At 53.2% G+C, this 15794-nt stretch overlaps 1 protein-coding gene across 1 annotated transcript; it reads right to left on the bottom strand.

Annotated features, from left to right (window-relative positions):
• Window positions 1-2592: 2592 nt before the first annotated feature.
• JUND (JunD proto-oncogene, AP-1 transcription factor subunit) lies at window positions 2593-3854 on the bottom strand. The gene has a single exon (XM_079960864.1). The coding sequence runs from the start codon at window positions 3712-3714 to the stop codon at window positions 2674-2676; it is 1041 nt and encodes a 346-aa protein (XP_079816990.1). The 5' UTR covers window positions 3715-3854; the 3' UTR covers window positions 2593-2673.
• Between the last annotated feature and the right edge of the window lie 11940 nt (window positions 3855-15794).

A 15794-nucleotide genomic window follows, 5' to 3' on the forward strand; every position in this document is an offset into this window, starting at 1 on the left:
CCTACTTGGGAGACACCAGGCTTGGACTAGAGATCTTCTGCCGCCGAGCCTCTGCCCCTTTGCGGTGAGTTACGGAGCACTCCATAATGATAAATTTAAGTTTCCAGTCCAGTTTTTGGAATAAAGGGCTGATTTAAAGAGGAGTCTCTGCTGCAGCCTCTGCCCTTGAGCTCCACCAGTTCCCAGCTGCAGTGCTGCTGTGTAAATTATTGTTTTTATTAATTATTATTAGCATTTCCCCCAAAGATTCTAGTCCTCATGGACGTGAGGGGAAGATTTAAATAAGCTGTCGCCTTATGCCAAGAGCACTGAGCTCAGCACAGTCTGTGCCGACAGTGACTCTCTGGGGCTTCTGGCAGGAAGTGTTTAATTCCCACCTGGAAATGGCAGCAGTTGCAATGCCAAGACATTCTACATGCAAAGCATGTGTCCTATCCCTGTCCTAAGATACTTCGCCAGAATCGAGATTGTAATGCTTGTGGCTCTAAGTGGAGGGGTAGTTTAAGTAGCAGCAAGGAAGTTTGGGGTGCAAGCCTGTCCAGTGTGTATGGGGGTCCTGGGTTGGCCAGATAACCACCCCTTGACCTCACTGATAGGGTCCAAAGGTCAGAGACCACCCATACCCCAGCCTCTAATGTTCCACTAGTCCACAAAAGCCCCCCTTCTCATACACAAAGCCCCCTTCTTAAATTCCCTGCCCAAACGCTGCATCCTATGGGTCTCAGTATGGCTTGAGAGGATGGAAGCTGCCAAAGGGGAAATTGAACAAGAAGCTCAGGAGGAGGCAGGTGAGTGAAGTCAACCCTTAAGATTTATACTAGACCAGCAAGTCTAGGATATCACTTGAACTCAGGACGCAAGGGAGAAATGTGCTAAGAGGAAGGCATGCTTGGCAAACCCTCCCCAGGATCAACTCCCACCCGGAAACCTATGTCCTCACTGTGGAAGGATGTGTGGATCCAGAATTGGCCTCCACAGTCACAGACTCACTGTTAAAACAGTGTTCATGGAATAAAATCTTACTCGGCTACGAGGAATCGCCAAAGAAGAAATCTAAATCGCTCACAAAATCCAAACCTTTCACTATCAGGTTTTGTCCAAATGCACTTATTTTAAGGCCACCTGTCTGTCTTTTATTTATTGGTACATAAAGTAACTATCTCGTCTTTCCCCAAAAGAGCTCAAAGGCCTATTGTTGCCTTCTTCCCTTCTACTCCTAACAACAACCCTGTGAGGTAGGCTTAGGGAGGGATAGACAATGACTCGAGGTCACCCCATCCACCCACCCATTCAGGACTTGATCCCTGGTCTCCCAGGTCGTAGTTCAACACTCTAACCACTACACTATGCTACCTATTCGTAACATGTGAGTTCTCAGAAATTGAATTAATGGGTTTCAAAGGGACACAAATTGGGAAATACTCAAATTTGGAGTCCATACTCCAAAACCCTGACCTTTTGTGCCCTAAATGTTCTGCAATGTTTCCAAGTTGTTTTGTTACAATTACTTTGAAACTCTTACATGGTTTCAGAATTGTTTGCAATAAAGTTGCTTTAAATAGTTTTTCTTTAAACTTTCTCATGTTTGCCAGGGAAGGCAGGCCGGAAAAACAAATAGCCACCCCGAGAACCTTAAAATTACCGCCAAGCTGAATTTGAAGCTGAAACCTACCCCCAACCTAGCCAGATGGGCAGGGTATAACAAATTATTATTATACTGACCCAAAGCAACTAGACTGCTGGGCTTTTAAGAGGTCCTGAAATCTATCCCACATAACCAACATCTCCCCCAAAACACACACACTCCCCCTGCCCAAGGCTGTATCAAGGGGTTCAGTGCCCAGCCTGGGCACCAGAGGGCGATGGCACCCCACAATTTTGGGCTCAGGAGCCTCACCTCAAAATTGACTCTGCAAGGCCAGCATTTGCCAACCGGGTGCCCTCCAGATGTTTGCCTCGCCAGCCGAGGGCCAGAAACATCTGAGAGGCTGCTTCTGAAGATAAAAGCTCCAAACAACCTCCCGGATACCACACTCTCCCACGCAATAATAAGCCAAACAGACAGTCTCTTTTTTTCCAAACTCCTGCACAGGGTTTTTACTGCACAATGGAATGTGATGATAGATAAACAGATAGGATATAATGGCAAACCTCCCCCCGAAAAACCGCAAGAAAAGAGGGGCATATTAAACATAAATATGGCAGGAGGAAAGACATGATCTCTGGGGAGGAGGGGGGGGAAATAATGGAGGGCCGAGAGTGGAAGGCAGAGTCACATCTGGGCACGCTGCGTTTGGAGGGGGTGGGGAAAGAGGGGCAAAGTCCGGGGGGGGTGAGACTGGGTAATGGCAGCTGCGCTGGGTGGGAGCTTCCAAAAGCAGCCCCCTCCCCAAAATCCTGCGCCCCTTTCCAAGTTTTAAAAAACGTCTCAAGTCCTCTGTGCGAGCGCGGCCCCAAAAGAAGTCTGGGAGAGCGGGGACCCCCCTTCGGCTTCCGCAGCCATCCACCTTGGCATTGTCCGACGTGGGGGGGGGTCCGCGCGGAAGAGGAGCCGGGGTCCGGAGAGGAGAGGCGCATTGGCCCCCCCCCAAGCCCTCCAGCCCGCATCGTCCTCCTCCTCCTCCTCCCGGCTCCTGCGCCTGTCCCGGCTGGCGGTGCGCCCCGTCGGGGCGCTCAGTAGGCGGGCACCTGGTGGGGCTGCTGGGCGGCCGCCTGGGGCAGGAGCTGGCAGCCGCTGTTGACGTGGCTGAGCACCTTCTGCTTGAGCTGCGCCACCTGCTCGCGGAGCAGGTTGGCCGTCGAGGCCAGCTCCGTGTTCTGGCTCTTGAGGCTCTTCACCTTCTCCTCCAGGCGCGAGATGCGCTCCAGCTTCCGCCGCCGGCACTTGGAGGCGGCGATGCGGTTGCGCAGCCGCTTGCGCTCCGCCTTGATCCGCTCCTGCGTGTCCATGTCGATGGGCGACAAGGGGGGGCTGTCGCCGAAGCTGGCCACCTCGGGCACCGTCTGCGGCTCGTCCTTCAGCGGCGCGGGCGGCGGAGGGGGCAGGCGCGAGGGCGGCGGGAAGGGGCTCCCGTCCGTCGGGTAGCAGCCCCCGGCCGCGCCGGCGAAGGGGCTGAGGTTGGCGTAGATGGGGGGCTCCGGCGGGCCGGGCTGCTGCGAGGCCGGGGCCAGGCTGGCGGCCGAGGGCAGCTCGCCCCCGACGGGGCCCCCGCCGCCCAGCTGGTTCTGGTTGTGCAGGTCCTCCAGCGCCTTCACGAAGCCGGCGGCGAACTCCTGCTCGTCGGGGGCGCCGCCTCCTCCTCCTCCTCCGCCGCCGCCTTTGGGGAAGTGGAAGTGGGCGCCGCCGCTGGTCGGCGTGGTGGTCACCAAGCCGTTGGACTGGATGATCAGGCGCTCCAGCTCGGGCGACGCCAGCTTGAGCAGGCCCAGATCCGGCGAGCTGAGCAGCGCCGCGCCGTCGGGGGCGCCGCTGGGGGGCGGCGGCTGGGGCTGCTGCTGCTGCTGCTGGTGCTGGTGCGGGAGGGGGCCGCCCCCGCCGTGGCTCTTCCCGGCCGCGCCCGGGTCGAGCGCCAGGGAGAGCGCGTCTTTCTTCCTCATGCTGGAGGCGTCGGGGAAGGCGCCGCCGGGGCGCGCCGCCGAGGGAGAAAGGGCCGCCGCCGCCGACGAGGCCGCCAAGGCGATCAACACGTCGTCATGGTAGAAAGGAATTTCCATCCTCCTCCTCCTCCTCCTCCTCCTCCTCCTCTCCCCCGCCGGCTGCGGAGGGAGGGAGGCAGGCAGGCAGGCGGCCGGATCGCGCCCGCCTCCCCTTCGACGACGGGCCGGCGCGCAACCGGCGCTTGGCGCAAGGGCTCCTCCGGCGGCTTGGGCAGATCGGGGCTCCGCGCGCCCCCCCCGACGACGACGGCGACGAGCCTCCTCCTCCGCCCCCCGCGCGCCTGGCTCGCTCTCTCTCTAATGCGCCGGCGAGCGCGCGCGCCCCCTCTATATAGCCTCCGCCGGCCGCTATGAGCTCACCGCCGACGCCTCCCATTGGCTGGAGATGACGTCTGAGGGGGAGGGCTGCTGGGCGCGGGGACACGCCCCCGTCTCCTCCCCCCGGGCGCGCCCCCGCCCCGTCGCCAGGCGACCCGCGCCGTCAACTGCGCACAACAGCGCGCGGCCTCTTGGGCTGATGTCATCGCCGGGCTGGCCGCCGCCGGGGGCGCGCCAAGAGGAAGGAAGGAAGGGGGCGCCCAGGGGGCAGCGCCGCGCGCGGGCCTGCCTTGCAGCCAGTTTGCATTGAATCCGCTTTGCACTCGAGATTGCATTGGATCCAGTGGGCGAGGGGGCTCGCTGCGCCCATTCTGTCTGTTCCCAAACTTCTGCGCCACACTTGGGGAATAGAAATCTGCCTGCGCCACACCCATTCTCAAAATCATTATTATGGATAAGAAATACATTGGAAAAGAAAAAGGAGCAGTTTCTAGCTCTTGCTGGATCTATAATGTAGAGCACAACTGCGCTGTAAAATGGCCATTCGGAAAGTATAAAACAATGCAGTTCATTGGGACATCATTTCCGAAATAAAATTATAAACGAGCCTCTTACATATGTGCCTTAAGTAGGTATACAAGCTGAGTGAGAAGTCTGAGCTCCCAGTATCACTTGAAGCTCTCATTTGGAAGATAATAGTAAGAATAATAATATTTATTTATACCCTGCCCATCTGATCTGGCTGGGTTTCCCCAGCCACTCTGGGCGGCTCCCAACAGAATATTAAAAACGATAAAACATCAAACATTAAAAACTTCCCTAAACAGGGCTGCCTTTAGATGTCTTCTAAAAGTCAGGTAGTTGTTTATTTCCGTATTTTGCAAATAAAATAGAATTATTTAGATACTATGCTATGCTACACTGTTTAAATGTTTCCCTGCCGCCCCACAGCCAGCCTGGACCTGGGGGAAACCTCATCTCAGACTCCCCCACCCCAGCTTATCCAGAAGCGCCAGGCAGGAAAGTCCGACCCCACCTCAGCCGGCATCTTGGGAGGAAAAGACCGCTTTGCCTGTGGGATAGGAGTCCCTAAGGCGGTTGGGTGGTGCCTGGTCTGCCTCCTTCTGGCAACTCCTGCTGGGGCCCAACGTCTTGCTCTGCTTTCCTTTGGACCCCATCAGTCTTGCCATCTGAGCAGCCCAGGACCCCAGAAACACTACCCAGGCGTGCGCCCCAGGGAGATCACCTTGGTGCTTAACGCAGTAGTTCAACTTCACCCTCGGAAGCACACTCCATTGTCTCTTGAGACAGATGTGTGCTGACAACAACTATATCTCACCTTTTCCTCCAAGGTACTTTATTTTTCTGTGTATAAAACTATATTCCCCCCCCTAATTTTTTAAAGTTAGAAATTGGGGGCCGTCTTATACACGGAATGTTGCAATTATTTATTTCTTAATTTGGGGCTCCAAAAATAGGGGTCGTCTTATACATGGGAGTGTCTTATACACAGAAAAATACAGTATTTGTTTTTTCTGAAATTGCTTTTATACATGCAACGGATGGGAAACCGGTCGCTTAGGCCCGCGAATGTCAATGTCACTTCTCTGAGTAGGCTCTGCCCGAGCCACAGCCTTTCGGTATTTACGCGTTTCGATGCACTTTGCAGGGAGCAGAGATGTAAAAAAGTACGAGGGGGCCTCCTTAAAATGGTGCAAAAACGAAATAAACGGTAGCGCAGCAGAGAAACAATGGCAGCGAAAGGTCAGGGAAGAGTTGGAGAAAGCCAGTGTCCTCAGAGAAAGCTCAACAGAGGGGTTACTCAGAGCATCAGGATAAACCCCCCCCCCTTGGCGCCTCACTTTCTCGCCCCCTCCCCTCCTGGAAGCCTATCAGGGCCTGCAGCAGAGAGGGAGGGGCTCCCCAGGGAGGGCTGGGGTGGGGGGAGGGGGCTAACCCAAAGCAGATGTGCAGCGCTTGGCCCCTTTGAGGGGAGGGAGACCCTGCGCCATAGCAGCCTCTCCCACGTTCTGGATTCATCAGGCGAGAAAAGCCTGCCAGCTTTTGCACAGGCAGCTGTCGGAAATCAGAGATGCCCCTGTTGGGTTGCGGCCTGCTGCTTGCTCCACAAACCCCTGCAGAGGCAGGGGATCAAAGGGAAGTCAGGCTGGGCTGGATTAGCCGCCCTTCCTCCGTCTGGCGCCCTGCGTAGTTCCCATCAGAGCCCGGGCGCCCGGCCACCTTTTACGCTACAGCTCCCATCACAGAACGGAATCACAGAACTGAAGGGACCTCCAGAGTAGTGCAACCCCCAGCGATGCAAAAATAAAATAAAATCCACGTGCAGTGCTTTCTTTTCTGGGGGCGACGCAGGGGTGCACGTAACCCTCAACATTTTCTGAATCTTTGTACTTTTGTCCATTTACTGTTTCAATTCCCCCCGACTTGAACTATGAAATGGTGATTTTCTTGAGTCAAAATGGTTGAACTGAAATACAATTAATAAGAAGTATATATTAATAGTGAAATAATTATGAAGCTCTAACTTAAAACGATTTTTGATTCATGAACTTATTAGTGCAAACACATTGGCTTTGGCAAAAGTTCCTTTAGAAACACCATTTACAAAGACTCCTAATCTATTCTCTAGAAAATTCCTATTACATGAAATAAGAGGTGTAAATATATGAGGCAAACTACTAATAATAGAAATAGCAGAATGTCGGCACCCTATATATAAAAAGGAGCAAAGCAGGGATATTTGAGGGAGCAGGCTAGCAGGCGGGGCCCATGACTTACATCAGAGGAGCCTACACAACACAAAACACAGTTGTTGGATGTAGGTTTTATTTCATTTGTTTTTTATCTTATGTTTTGGAAATGGACATCCAGGTTTTTTTCCTTTTAATTTTTTGGGGGGCCCCCAAGAGAGTGGGGCCCTAAACTAGAGCTTGTTGAGCTTAGACGTCAATCCGGCACTGGCTGCCATTTTTCTACGCTGGAGAAATCCCACAGGGAGTCACAGGGCAAAGCTCATTTCGGGGTCAGGAAGCCTGGAAAGAATGTTTTCATTCTTGGTGCCGTTGCAGCAGAGCAGAAAGGAAGGCGGGAAAGAGAGAAAAGGGGAAATGGGCACATTTGGCGACTGATCCCTCCCCTTTCCTGCCTCTCCTGGCAAAGGGCTTCCTGTTGCCCCCCACCCTCTGGGGAAACGGGCCCAGCGGGAACCCCCCCAATCCCCCCCCCCCCCAAATCTGAACCCGAGAAAGTTGCCAGAGATGGAAAGAAGGGCTGATGAAGATGATGGACTACGCCGAAAGGGCAAAAAGGACCGGGAAAATCAGAAACCAGGAAGGAATAAATTTCACAATTTATTTAAGAGAACACTGTAAACAATTAAAAACTTTGGCAGGATTTGAGTAAAATCTTAAAAACTTAGGTAAAAATGGACTATTTTAAAAAAATAGAGAAATTACGTGATGCAGTAGGAAAACTTGGATTATGGAAACCATGGGTGGGGGGGAAGTCCGGGGATTCGGGGAATCCTAAATGTTGATGATTATGATTGATGTTTGAATCCAAATGTAGAATGTATGTGTGATAGACTGCCTCTGATGCTGGAGAAAGAACACAACCATTGCAGCCGACAGGCTTGTTCTTCCTTACGAATTTAGGCTTGTCCTTCCTTGTGAACCTAGGCTTGTTCTTCCCTACGAACTTAGGCTTGTTCTTCCCTACAAGCTGACCCAGATCCCCCTCCAAAACCCGCCAGGCTATCAGCCCAGCCCTGCATCTCTTTGGGGGAGCCCCTCACATTTCCCTCTCCTGTCTTGGGGGGGGGGCTGCCCCTCCTGGCGAGTCAGACAGCGATTTTCATCTTTCCTTTTTTGCCGCATCTGCCACGACTTGGCAGGGGAGAGGAGCTGGCAGACGGCTAGGGCTGCTGCGTAAGAAAAACAATTTACACCAGGGGGAGAGATTTAAATCGAAAGCAGCGCCAGCAGCAGCCTCTGTGGCATAGCAGGTTTTTTAAGCAGCTGGGCTTGGGTGCCTGTTAATCTTGGCCTGGTACAGAGCGCTGAATCACCAGCTTGGCGCTTAAATATATTTGCATGCTAGCTGGGAGGGAAGGCAGGCCTGCAGGAGCAGCTGGGAGGGGTGTGGGCTGCTAGCTATGAGCCTGCCCCCCCCCCCTGGCTCCCCATTGAGGTCACCAGGGCCTCTGAGCCAAAAGGCTCTGGTGTGCGGCCCGGCCTTAACCCTTTGCGAGCCAGAGAGAAAGCAAACACACACACAGAGCTTCAGATCTCTTGCCTTTCTTTTTTTTAAAAAAATCCTTCCCCCTTTTCTTCATAATGCAACCCTAATGTCTCAACAAATGAAACTGATCTGTAGAAAATGCAGCTGGAAAAAAAGAGACATTGCACATATGTCAAAGCTAAACAGGCTCTAGCTTAGGGCCCCCCTCTCTTGGGGCCCCCAAAAAATTTAAAGGCAAAAAAACCCTGGATGTACATTTCTAAAATATAAGATAAAAAATGAATAAAATAAAACCTACATGCAGCAACAGTGTTTTGTGTTGTGTAGGCTCCTGTTTGTTATGTGCAAATGGCTTGAGATACCTATTCGGTCCATCAATTACCATATAGCATATATTTAACATAATAAACAACGACAGTTTGTTGCTGACAAAGGACAGCTGGACATAGAAAGGGCCTCATTACTTTCAGGAGCTGAGGGCCGCATCAAACCTCAATCCGGCCCTGCACATACTTTTGTAAACCAAGAAATTTTTAATAATAAAAGGGGGGGGGATCCACAATGAGGTGGTCAGTTAAGCAGATGAAAACATTGGCAGGATTTTAATCTCATTTGCAGTGTAATACTACGGACAAGATGGGTAGACATAAAATACAGATGTTTTATTACCCTCACATCAACCCTGTGAGGTGGGCTCGGCTGAGAGGCGGTGACTGGTCCGGGTCTCTCTCCTGGGTCCTTGTCCCGCATGCTAACCACTGCTCCACGCGGGATTTTGCAAGGATTTTGTGCATGTTACCAGCTGCTGTTCCACCCCAGTCTGCAAAAGACGGTCTTACAAAGCTCAGAGGTGCCCTTGGTGTAAGCGCAGAGGCACTCTTGTCAGGGCCATTGCCACAGGCCAGTCTGCAGACTGAGTCCCGGCAGGAGGGACATTTCCCCTTTTTAAAAGTCAGCAATGCCTGAGGGGCAGGATGGGGAAAGATAAAGAGGCTTGCCTGACTTTCCTCCCCCTAACAGTCCTCCTGTGTCTTTGAAAGCCGGGCGACAGGCAGATATTCAAAGGGTGCAGTTCTCGCCCATCCACCATACCGGAAAAAAGCTTCGCCTGGTAGATTTATTCCTTGCTGTTGTTGTTTCACAAATGCCTCAAGTGCATCGCAGCCTGAAGTTGCCAAAGAGGTCTACACAATATAAAAATAAGGTGTAATGAGTCAACATGATTACTGTATTTTCCCGTGTATAAGACTATATTTCCCCCCAATTTTTTTGAGTTAAAAATTAGGGATGGTCTTATACATGGAATGTTGCAATTATTTGTTTCTTAATTTTGGGCTCAAAAAACAGGGGTTGTCTTATACACAGAAAAATACACTATTTTATTTTTTTTAAAGTAGAAAGATCATTTCTACGTCCTTTTACATCCTGGCACAGCCAGGCCAGAGGTGTATAAAGAGGGTGGCAAGAACCAAGGAGATGGAATCCAACAGGTGAAGCATTTGGCAGACTTCACCTGTTGAACTTCTGCAAACTTAAAGAAGAAGAAGAAGAAAGTAGAGGAGATTAGAAATTGGAAGGGGGCCCGAGGAGGGAAGGATCCGGCGACTCAGCTGGGGAGTGGTGGGAGATGTTCTGTTTTTGCTTTATTCTTCCTCATCTTCCCAGTTTAAAGGAAAAAGGAAAATGACAAACCAAAGGGAGGCGACCGGGCAGGAAGGGGTTAAGGCGTCTGGGCGCGCGTCACGGGCGAGGGGGTGGGGTGGGGGTGGGGGGAGCGCGTCAGCAGTGACGTCAGGACCCGGGACTGGGGCGGGGGAGGCGCGCAAGTGAAAGTGTGCGGGGGAAGCGACGCCCACTTAGCATCGCCCCGCCCTCTTTCAGGTCGGTTTCCAGGTCTGCTTTGGTGCCTCCGCCTTTTGCATTTAGAGACCATCCGAGGCGGGTTCTACTCCCGAGTAAACTCATCCAGCCCCAATGGCTCACTTAGGCCCCCTTAAATTTGCAATGGGCCTCCTTGATTGGAGGCATGAGCAAATTATGACAGATCAGTGCTTTTCCCCCTAAAAAAATATGTTAAGGGGTCCTCTCATTTTGACTCAAGAAAATCACCATTTTATAGTTCAAATCGGGGAAAATAAATCCAGTAAATGGACCAAAGATTCACAAAAGGTTTAGGGGTCTGCGTACCCCCAGAAAAAGGCATTTTCCATCTTAGCCAATCCTTATAGATTACTATTATTACTGATTGCATTTCGATCTCCCTTTCTCCCCCCCCCTCCTTTAATCCCCCCCACCCCAGCCTGGTGAGGTAGGCGAGGCTGAGAGGAGTGCTGGGTCTCTTCCAGGTCCCAGCCCAACGCTACTCGCCCTGCAGGCCTCAAGAGCCTTTTGCTTTTGGCATAATATTAAAATAATAACAATCCTGCAATAGCTTTTCCAGGGGGCGTGTGATGGCAGTGGGCGGGGCAACCATTCAAAACACTGCCTTGGGGACACTTCAGGCTTGTTTCTGGCCACATTTGCGCAGCCCCTCGCTGTCCTCAGGTGGGCAAGCAAAGGGGGCTGGACTGGATGTCCCTTGGGGGTCCCTTCCAACTCTGCAATTCCACGGGGCATGAGCAGAGCGCAAGGGCAGCCCGTTTGCAGCCAAGGAGCAGCAAGGAAGATGCGAAGGAGGGCTGGCGAGGCGGGTGGCCTGCGAGAGGGAAATTGGGGGGGCAGCTTTTGGCCTCCCCACCCCTTTGCTGTGTTGGGGGGCAGGTCCCTCCCTTCTCAAAAGTGGGGGCCCTGCAGTTGTGCCCCCAAAGTCCTGCCCTTTCACAGCACTGCTGCCTCGCTGGCTGCCCCCTGCCATCCCAGGGGGCTCCTCGCCCACGCAGAAGCAAAGAGACCTGGCCTGCCCTCTGCCAGCCTCACCCCCTGCCAGCAGGGCAGGAACGCCCCACGGCTGGGTGGGGGCGAGAGATTGTATCGCAGTGGGGCTGGCTGGCCGGCCGGCCTGCAGCAGCAGCAGAAGCTGGCTTGTATCCCAAGCAGCACACGCCCAGGTTGGAAGGATGGAAAATCCAGGCGCCAGATGGAAAACAGGCCTGTGCCCACCCCAGGGCGAGAGCGGAGGGCAAACCCTCCTTGCGGTTTCACGTGTCACTTGTGAATGCCACCAGGGTAAGGGAAGCTGGCTTGGAAAGGGGTTTATTATTATTCCCCTTGAGATCTCCTATCTCCTCTCAGTCCCCTCTTTCTGAGGCCAAACATCCCCAGCTCCTTCGACCGTTCCTCATCAGGTTTCCAGACCCTTGACCATCTCGGTCTCCCTCCTCTGCCCACCTTCCAGCTTCTCAACATCCTCCTTAAATTGTGGTGCCCAGAATTGGACACAGGACTGACCAAGGAAGCAGCTGGCGCCTCTCCTTAGATGGGGGAAGGAGAAACCTTCATCCCTCGGCTGTTGCTGAACTCCCAGCATGTGTGGAAGCAACACTCGGACGGTCGCAGGTGTCCCCCACAGGCCTCCTGTTTTGGAAAGAATTTGCCTGTTGTGGATCACATTTTGGGTTTTGTGAGCAGGCGCCTTGCGCAGCTTTGCTGGGCTCCCAGGAGTTCTCAGTTTGCAGAGAGAATGGGGAAGGGAGGGAACCCCAATCCCCAAAGATGAAGGCGAGGTTTGCTCAAGGCTGTGAGTCTGGCTTCGGGTGTTCTCCTCTGGGTCCTCCTTTGCTCCTGAAAAAAACCTTTCTCCCTCCGCAGAAACCTTTCCCCTTGCAAATCAGATTGGAAACCCTCCCCCTTGTGGGTCTGGCAGGCCTCCCAGGGAGGGTCTCTTGCAGGGGGTGCCCTCCTGTGGGGCACAAGGAGGGCGGCACGCCCAGCACAGCCCCAGAGGCCCAGCCAGAGCCAAGGAGTCCCAGCTTCTAATTTGAGCTCTTTCCAAAGCCCTGCCCTCGTTCCATGGAAGACTCCGCCAACCCCGTAATTAGTGGGACGGGACAGGTTTTGCGGCCGGACCGACTGGTTCAGACTTTCCGTGTTGATGAGACGCTCCTTCTTCGGATTCCGAACCATCATATCTACGTAGCTTGTGAATTGAAAGGTGACTTTCCTCCACCACAGGCCCCCAACCTAGAAGAGGTCCTCTCTGCCAGACCCTCCAGGTGTCGCCATTTTCCAGGACAGTCCTGGACTTACAGGAGCCTTCCCGGTTTCTGATTTGATCCTGTTTTTCCTTAGGACGTCCCTGTTTTCACTGGAGAAAGGTTGGAGGTATAGGTTTGTCGTCAGCAAAGGTGCAGGATGTGATCCCCCTGCCCAAGGCACAGCAAAGTTGAGAAGATCCATAACTGGGGGAACCCAATTTTGGCCTCACATAGGGCACAATGTGTTTTGGGAAAGCTCCCTGTGCATGCTCAGAGGCATGCGCCTTCGTTGTCGCACACTGCATTCATCCAAAGGGGACAAACAGCTGTGCTTTAGAAATGATTGAAGCAATGGCAACTCTCGCACACAGAACAACTCGAGGCTCCTAGCAGAGACCCTGGCCAGGCTTGGGAAACAGCCAGGCTTGGGTGGCCACTGCGATGGCAGCATTGTCCCTGCGCGGTCAAAGCTAGCTCTGATTCCCAGGGCCCTCAAACTACAGTTCCCAGGATGCGTGGTTGGGCTGTGTGTGTGTGTCTGGTTCTGCTCAATTTGGTCGCAGCCCCTGAAAACGCCTTCGGCTGGGTGCCTCCCCACCCAGGGGAGCCTCTCCCCCTTTTGAGTCCCCTCACCTGGCCTGGATCTGGCCCCCTCTTCTTGGGTTGCCCCCCCATCTCTTTCCCAGCGGAGGAGGCTGCAAAATTAAAAGCAGCCTTCCAGGGCTTTCTAATCCATCCCAGGCCTCTCTCTGCCTTGGCGCTGTCCCAGCATGGGGGGAGCGAGGGAGAGCAGCCCTTCCCGGCTGGGGACGCAGCCAGAGCCAGCCTTGGCCTAACCCTGCTGGAGACTGCAGAGGCACCTGGCAATTAAAGAAAGGGGGGGAAAGCAGACGCAGCTCAGGCGCTCCCTCTTCGCTCCCCCCAGGTGCCCTTGGAAACCAGGGAAGGTGTCCTAGGCAACCGCAGGTTGTGACACTGCGGCTTCACCCAGGTTTTGCACAGGGATGGAGGCTTCTGCGAATCTCATTTTTAAAAGTACATCGGAGAGGAACAAAACAGAACAAAAGCTGTCAAGGAAGGAAAAGCTTAGTACAGATTTGTTTTTTTGGGGAAAGATGAGGGTCAGGAGATGTCTTACACTTAAGGATGTTGAGTCGGAATCTCACTTGCAACTTGAAGCCACGGTTTGAGTCCTGCCCTCCAGAGCAGGATAAAACCGACTCATGGGCTTGGAAAGTTGACGTCTTCCACGTGGCAGGTCTCTCCTCTCTGGCTCCTCTTTTCCAGGCTAAACACGCCCAGCTCCTTCAACCGTTCCTCATCAGGTTTCCAGACCCTGGATCATCTTGGTCGCTCTTCTCTGCCCACCTTCCAGCTTGTCAACATCCTTCTTAAATTGTGATGCCCAGAACTGGACACAGGATTCCAGATGTGGTCTGACCGACGCAGAATAGAGGGAGAACTTCCCTTGATCTGGAGCCCAGATGTTTAGTGTCCTGTTGATGCAGCCTAGAATAACATTGGCTTTTTTTACTGCTGCATCACACTGTTGACTCGTGTTCAGACCCCGAGATCCTTTTCACATGTCCTGCTAGTGAGCCAGGTGCCCCCCATCCTATATTTGCACGTCTAAGTACAGAACTTGACATTTGTCCCTATGGAAATCCAGTTTGCTAGCTTGAGCCTGGTTCTCCTATCTGTTAAAGTCATTTCAAATCCCAATTCTGTCTTCTGCGGCATTAGCTACCCCTCCCAGTTTGGTGTCGTCTGCAAATTATACTTGACCCCACCCAGGAACAGCTGTGTCGCAGGATTCCTCAGGGGTCCCTAACAAATGGACAGATCTGTGGTTCTAGCCCTGACCACTGAGCCTGCTGGCTCTTGTGAGGGTTCAAGTCCACACCTGCAAAGCTACAAGGGAAGAGCTGCCGCTTCTCTGTTTACTCCTGAACATGTCTCTCTTTCCACCCCCCACTGTTTGGCCGCTACCATTTTTAATTTTATTTTTTTATTCCCCCCCAAAAAATATTGGGGGGGGGGAAATCAGGGCTCCTTCCCTGCATCCCAGCCCAGATTCTTCCAGGGGGCCTCAGAAGCCGTTGACCGTGACATCTCAGGGGGAAAGGATACCTTAATAAAAAGAATATATAAAGGAGAGGCAACGGTGGGGGGAGCACAGAGATTATTTTTATCCGCTGAGCAAAGGCCTGGAAGCATTTCTTCTGGTCCGCTTGGTGCGCAGCTATTCCAGAGTTGAGTGGCGGGGGCTGCCATGACTCACGGCTCTGGAAGAGGAGAAGCGCGTCTCCCAGAGGGAGGGGGAGAGAAACACTTTGGCTCCCATGGGTGCTGGAATGAAACACCCGCTTCCACCCCACGGAAAAGGCCGTCTTGCCTGCTCACAAGGGCTAAGGGGAAAGAGCATTCAGAGAGGCAGAGGGCTGTTCTGCCCTCAGCCTGCAACCAGGAGACACAAGATCAAAGGAAAACGGTTCAGGAGGGAAGAGGAAATGCTCAAGCTCATCACGTTCCAGGCCTATCTAGCTGAGTATTGTCCAGCCAGACTGGCAGCAGAGGTTCCCCAGGGTTTCAGGCAGGGGATGGGAGCCCCTGCATGCACAGCAGATTCTCTATATCGGCTGCCGCAAGTGAGGAAAGATGCCCTGCATGGGGGCTTCGCTTTGGGGTGCCTGGCTGGCCACTGTGGGGCCACGATGATGGCCTGGGTGAGCCAGCTGCCGCAGGGCTCTTTGGATAATGATAATAATAATAATAATAATTTCTTATTTATACCCTGCTCACCTGGCTGGGTTTCCCCAGCCACTCTGTGTGGTTCCCAACATAATATTACTACTGATAATAATAAAGCAATAAAACATCAAACATTAAAAGCTTCCCTAAACAGGGCTGCCTTTAGATGTCTTCTGAAAGTCAGGTAGTTGCTTATTTCATTGACATCAGGAGAGGGACCCCGGTGTCCGGGCTGAACGATGGGTGTGGAGATGCTCCTTCAGGGATACTGGGCCGTTTGGGGCTTTTAAGGTCAGCACTGACCCTTTGAATTGTGCTCAGAAACGTCCTGGGAAGTCCTCATCTATTTAAGAAATCTTTCAAAAACAAGCTTTGCCTGGGAATCCAAGCGCCACACCCGCTTCTGGATCCGGCCAGCTTCCAGAACCAAATTTCGCAAAGGGCAAAGTGTTCCAGGGCAGGAGCTGCCTGTGGGTGGAGGGGGCCGAGACAGGCGACTTCCACTAGCAGACTGACCGCTCCTTGAGCCTGCCAGCTCAGGCGGGGCACTGCCATGATACGGACTTCTTGCAAGATTGTGAAACAGCAAAAGCAGATTTGCAAGCTGTGTTTTGAGAACCGAAGGGGAACGGGAGCTCTCTGGGGCCCCTCCGGCAGAAACGCAGACACCAAACA

The sequence above is a fragment of the Podarcis cretensis genome (assembly GCF_951804945.1).
Source record: "Podarcis cretensis genome assembly, chromosome: 18".
Lineage (NCBI taxonomy): Eukaryota > Metazoa > Chordata > Lepidosauria > Squamata > Lacertidae > Podarcis > Podarcis cretensis.